Source organism: Caretta caretta, chromosome 2 (assembly GCF_965140235.1).
Source record: "Caretta caretta isolate rCarCar2 chromosome 2, rCarCar1.hap1, whole genome shotgun sequence".
Taxonomy (NCBI): domain Eukaryota; kingdom Metazoa; phylum Chordata; order Testudines; family Cheloniidae; genus Caretta; species Caretta caretta.
The window spans coordinates 205,265,300-205,271,299 of record NC_134207.1 but is presented as its reverse complement, the minus strand read 5'-3'; the positions used below and the strand labels follow the sequence as shown (position 1 = coordinate 205,271,299).

Below are 6,000 nucleotides of genomic sequence, written 5' to 3'. Positions count from 1 at the left end.
GATGACTTCTCAAGGTCCCTTTCAGCCCAACATTTCTGTGATTCTAGAAGTTTGAAAAAGAGCATCCACAGGCAATCTTGTTTAATCTGTTATATATAAATGTGGAACTTTCTATTTCATGCCATTTCAATAGCAACCTATTCTTTAAACACATTTGCATGCCTTTTTTTTTTTTAAACACATTTTTTGGAATAAGACCATATTCTTGTAAACGGTGGGCCTGATTTGATGTTCATGTATACTAATGCACCTGTAAAGCCCTTTTACATGATCAGAGTGGTGAAAAGGGGCCTTTGTGAAAATGAGAATTAGACCAGATGGGTACACAACTCAAAAAAAATCTGTGGACACATTAACAGCTGGCTACAGCAGTTCAAGGTATACTGAGAGTTTGACATTGGAAAACATAATTGCAACTATACATACAAAATAATGGAGTCTAAATTAATTCTTACTATTCAAGAAAGTTTGGCATCATCATGGACATTTCTCTGAAAATATCTGCTCAATGTGAAACTGTCAAAAAAGTTCACAGACTGTTAGGAGCCATTAGGAAAGGGATAGATAAAACAGAAAATATGACACTATACACATATACGGTATGTCCAAACCATGAATACTGCATACAGTTTTGATAGCCCCATCTCAAAACACATATATTAGAATTTTAAAAGTACAGAGAAGTGTAACAGAAATTATTAGGGGAATGGAACAGCTTTTATATGAGGAGAGATTTAAAAAACAGGGACTGTTCCTCTTAGAAAAGGGACAGCTAAGGGGGGATATGGTAAAGGTGTATACAATCATGAAAGGTGTAGAGAAAGTGTATAAGGGAATTTTATTTACCCATCACATAACACAAGAAACAGGGGTCACCCACTGAAATTAATAGGCAGCAGGCTTAAAAACAAACAAAAGGAAGTATTTCTTCACACAGTGCACAGTCAACTTGTGGAACTCATTGCCAAGGGATGTTGTGAAGGCCAAAAAAAGTGTCACTGGATTCAAAAAAGAATTAGATAAGTTCATGGAGGATAGGTCCATCAATGGCTATTACCCAAGATGTCAGGGACACAACCCCATGCGCTCTGGGTGTCCCAAGACCTCTGACTGCCAGAAGCTGAGACTGTATGACACAGGATGGATCACTCAATAATTGCCCTGGCTGTTCATTCCCACAAGCATCTGGGACCAGCCACTGTCAGAAAAACAGGACACTGGGTTAGGTGGACCTTTGGTCTGACCCAGGATAGCCATTCTTATGTTCATATTGGTGACTCACTGCAATTCTAAACTCAGATCATTTTTTAAAATCTTTATATAACAGCATTAAGGGCAGAGGCAGCTTAGACACAGAAATGGCAAGCTCACAAAGAACATTAATTAAAAAGAATACCATTCTAAGGAACAAAACAGACACAGGCTGCTTCCTCCAACCGTGAGCTGCAATGGAACAAGAGAAGAGGTTGGTGAGGGTTGTATTGATATTTTTTCTATTTCTCTTTAGTGCCTTTTTAAAAACAGAACAAAGTTAGCAATGCATTTAAACCAATAGGCTTCTTTGGGGGACCGATGACCTGCCCTAAGTGACCTAGTGTTCAACCTAGGAGCATTTCAAACTAGGTAGTTGTCAGCCATCCTATAAATTACTGTCTCTTTTCTCTGGGGGGTGGGATGGAGGACCCACACAGGCCAAGGTGACAGACCATCTTGAGATAAAATTATCACATCTTGAAGAGTTAAGAGCAGAAACATTTGCTAGTACAGATTGCAGCTGCATTCAGTATGACCTTCTCACTGTTCTTATGGAGCAGCAAAAACTGAAAAGCACCAGTAACTGAAATATCACAGAAGTTAGCTTTTAGACAACCAGAATGTAACCTAAATCAATTCTCTTCTTTGCAGTGTGGGGAAAACCTTGTCCCAACTGGTTCAAATCATATCATCATAGAAATTACCAGGTTACTGATAGGATGTAGTGAATCAAAAAGTGTGTCTAAACAATAAAGAACTCCAAAGAAGATTCAGAGGACAGTGTGGTAGAGAAAAAGCATGGACTCCCCAACTTTTTCTAGAGTGTAGAAGGGTCATATATGCAATATGCTGTTTCAGTCATTAATCAATATTTATGAACTCCTAACAAGAAAGTGATGCTTACAAGACAATCTAGATTCTAAACAGTAATTAAATATCAATTAAGTCTTCCTTGTAAAGTGATTGTAAATCTGAAATTATTTACATGCACTTTGGAATTAAAAGGACAGCAAAGCCTTTGTAAAATAAATTTTATAAATTCTAATAGTTATTCAACAAAAGAATCTTTGTAATTACTGCTTCAGTATGGTACACAGATACAAATAAATTATTCATTAAATACAACTCACATCTGGGTTTTATTATACTCTGTAAAATATACAGGAATCTTGATGTACTGAAAGAGTGCAGGTAAATACAGTATTCAAGCAATCACTATTTCTATGTACATGCTCATTAATTCTTCAAAAAACCCACAAAATTATCAAATAGATCAAAATACTGTCCTGTGTTTCCACACTTTATGTTCAGAAAACCAGCTGATAATTTACAATGGCATTAAGGTTTCCAGTTTCACAATACAAAAAAGGATAACAGGTAATTGGGATTCAGTTTATTTGTATTTTACCTGCACATGCAAGAATCCCTTGCATGTACGTAAGCAATGTCACTTTAAAAGTAATAGCTATAGTTAAAGCAGAACCCAATAAACTAAATACTCATTTAACAGACAAACTTTGAAGTCTTCCATTTTTCAGGCACCTTTTTTATTTTTTTTAAACAGTAGTCTGTTATAAATAAAAAGACTGAGGGCAAGTTTGTAGTACACTACAGGGGCCTGCATCGTCTATTGATTTTTTAAATGGAGAACACCACAGATATTTCTTCCTGAAGATCCAACATTCTACCTTTTGATAACAGGGAAACTTTCTTTTAAATTCATCTTCCTCCCACCCCCACTCAGAACTCCAGGATTTAAAAGAAATACAATATGGAGGCATAGACTTCATCTCACTTACAAACTTTATGATGTAAATAAGTGGGTGAATTGCTGATAAATCCATTCCCTAAAAACTTTCAGCCACAACAGGGTGTCAGGAGATTCCATTTAAATTTTTATGCAGTTTCATTTTCTCAGTAAATTACCCTTCATGTATTTAAATAAAAAATATCTCAATTTAAAACCCAGAAGTTAAAAATCTAAAACTGTGCAACAATTACTGTTTCCATCCCACCCCTCCCCTTGTTTATTATACTGTACACGTTTCACCCTGACTGCACCTTGTTAGCTGGTTTTTTTTAAGCTTTATAAAAGTATGACAAGTTCATTTTTGTTTAATCTAAAAGAAAAAACAAAACTGAAAGATACATCTGCTTTCTTTCATGGTACATTTAATAGTGTCGGAAGGCTTTTAGATTATAAAAAAATCAACATTTAAAACCAAATCTAAGCTTCATTCCCAGAAATAATTAAGGTTTGGTTAAGACAACATCTCATTTAACCTATTCCAGTTTCCACAAAAGGTATTTAATTAAAAAAACTTTAAGTTATTTGGTCCTTTGGCAATTTGCTGCACACACAATGCCTACTGTACCAAACTCATTTATTGCCTTCAAAATGGTTTTAGTTTTATTGATTATAGTTAAATCTAGTGTCCTTTTTGTTGTACAATAGTGTTGTTCATTTACACAGACTAGGGTGCAGAGTCTGGAAAAGTTATTCCTGGCACCACAAACAAAATGGTAATGTACAATTAAATAAAACAGTTTTGACATTCTTAATTTTTTTTGCTGTAGATTCCAAGTATTTTTCAAGAATTTATGCTTCTTTTGCAAAACTTGCTTTTTAAAATCCTCCCAGTGTCACACACAGATCTTTCATATGCACCCACAATTAAAAAAAACCCCAAATCTTCTCGTAGGTCTGTCCTCTTTTGTAATTAAACACTGACTGCTTTTTTTCCAAAAGCACAATTCTGACCTTCAGATGACTGGGTTCACTCTTCAGACCTCCAGATGAAGCTTCTTAATAGGTCTCAGAATCTGAGTCATTAAGCTCATCCTCTTCTGTATATGGGTAGCCATCTTCCCTGCCAATGTTGTTGAAACTACAATAAGAGCTATGTTCACTCCTCATGATTGGCAAGGAGTCAAACGTGACAGTTTTTGAGGTGTTGGTGTAATGATTAATGGCATTGAATGTAAGGGAAGGTAAAGTGCTGCTTGATGAAACAGGCATCATCGTGGCCAAAATTAGAGCTAGACAATCAGCCACATCCTTATTGGGAGCACAGGCCAAAGCTGGTGTGTAACCTAGAAATCAAAATAAAATCAAAACCTTTGTTTAAAAAATAGGAAGTGTACACATTCTTCAAGAGCATTCAATCAGACAGCTGTAAAAACGTTTAAATTGCTTAGTTCTGTTTAAAAAGGAACATAAAATTAAACAATTTAAAATTACAATATCATTTATTTTTGTAAATTTTGCTGTTACAAAGTATTACAATGTTTATCTGCTGATTACAGTCTATATAAACACACCTTAGCTAAACAGGTTACAATATATCATACAGGCAGCAGGGTTGAAGATCAGGAAGAAAGATAAAACCCTGTGAAATCAGAAGACTTGGGAGGGCAGGATTTGATCGTTTTATTAGGCAAAGTTAGGAATTTTTGGATCAGGGAGAAAAACTGGGATTTCAAGCAGCCAGGAAGTTAACTGAATGAAGACAGGTAATTCCTATTCCAGTTAACTAACTGCAACCAATAATTAATTTTGCAGGAAATCTATAGCCATTATAAAAACCAATTGAAAACATGTAAAGCTCTAGCATAAGGAATATCTGCACAGCTGTTCATTGCAGAATAAGCAGTCTTACTGAAATATTTGACCCAAGGCAAGTTGGCAAAACATTAGCATGACCAGTGAAAGTGAGATGTTAATTTTTGTACTGGTATAATTTAAGCAATCTAGGTTTTGTTACTAAATAGCAATATAAAAAGGAGATAAACTAAGAAATGTCAACTGCATTACTGGGTTAGGACTTACAGTCTCCTTGCTTTAACTCAGTTCTATTTCAAACAGCACTATGTTGCACACTCAACGTTCCCGAGAATGCTGTACCAGCAGGGTCTACATGGACCAATTAATGCGCAACAACTTTAAATTCTAAAGCATACTAACCCCATAATGTGTATTACCCCACCATGTAGATTATGATTTTAAGGAGAGTGGAGCTCCAATTTTGGCCCCCAAGTCAGCACTATATCAATGAATAGAACTTCTTGTGGATATAGCACCCACAAAGCACTTTGATTTTTATCCACCCTGCCATTAATGGACCTATCCTCCATGAATCAATTTTCATTTAATTTTTTTAATAAGCACCAATAAATTCCTAGGAAATCTTAAAATAAAAACTGAAAACAATGATTTAAAAAAAATTTAAAAAAAATTTAAAATCAGATTTTTTGATAAAATGCTTTTTGAGGAAAAAACCTATCTAAAGATCCATGATAAGATCTTTGAACTATAATGTAATAGGGATTATAAATTCTAATGCTATAGTATGAGACAATATATTAATGTAATGTTTAAGAAAAGTTTTGTAAATGAGTTCCAATAGTTCATGGATTAGGGACCCAATTTTATGGGGTTCCAGGCGCTTCTGTATAGATTATTTAGGTTAATCTATTTAGGTTAATCTTAAACCCAATGGGACTCAATATTTTCTAGACTGAGCACTATCAAAGATGCTTAGTTTTGCAGTTCTCAAACTGTGGATTTGTGTCTCCAGAGATAACATGCTTGTTAACAGCAAACATTTTTTTAAATAAATAATACATAGAGGTGAGAAATAACAGACCTCAACCCTACTGTCCCCTCTGCAAATTTGTGTACACAGAGTCAATCCCTTACCTCTCTCTAAAAGTACAAAGTTTCAAAAAGTTCAATGAATAGAAGGC

At 34.9% G+C, this 6,000-nt stretch overlaps 1 protein-coding gene across 3 annotated transcripts in view; it reads right to left on the bottom strand.

The window, feature by feature from the left end:
* Positions 1 to 2,374: 2,374 nt before the first annotated feature.
* The window catches only part of ANKRD28 (ankyrin repeat domain 28), a 229,716-nt gene continuing 226,090 nt past the window's right edge, over positions 2,375 to 6,000 (bottom strand). For all 3 annotated transcript variants that reach the window (XM_048838497.2, XM_048838499.2, XM_048838495.2), the window contains one exon: positions 2,375 to 4,347. In XM_048838497.2, coding sequence (XP_048694454.1) covers positions 4,061 to 4,347 — 287 coding nt within the window. In that variant the 3' untranslated portion in view covers positions 2,375 to 4,060. The remainder of the gene's footprint in view (positions 4,348 to 6,000) is intronic.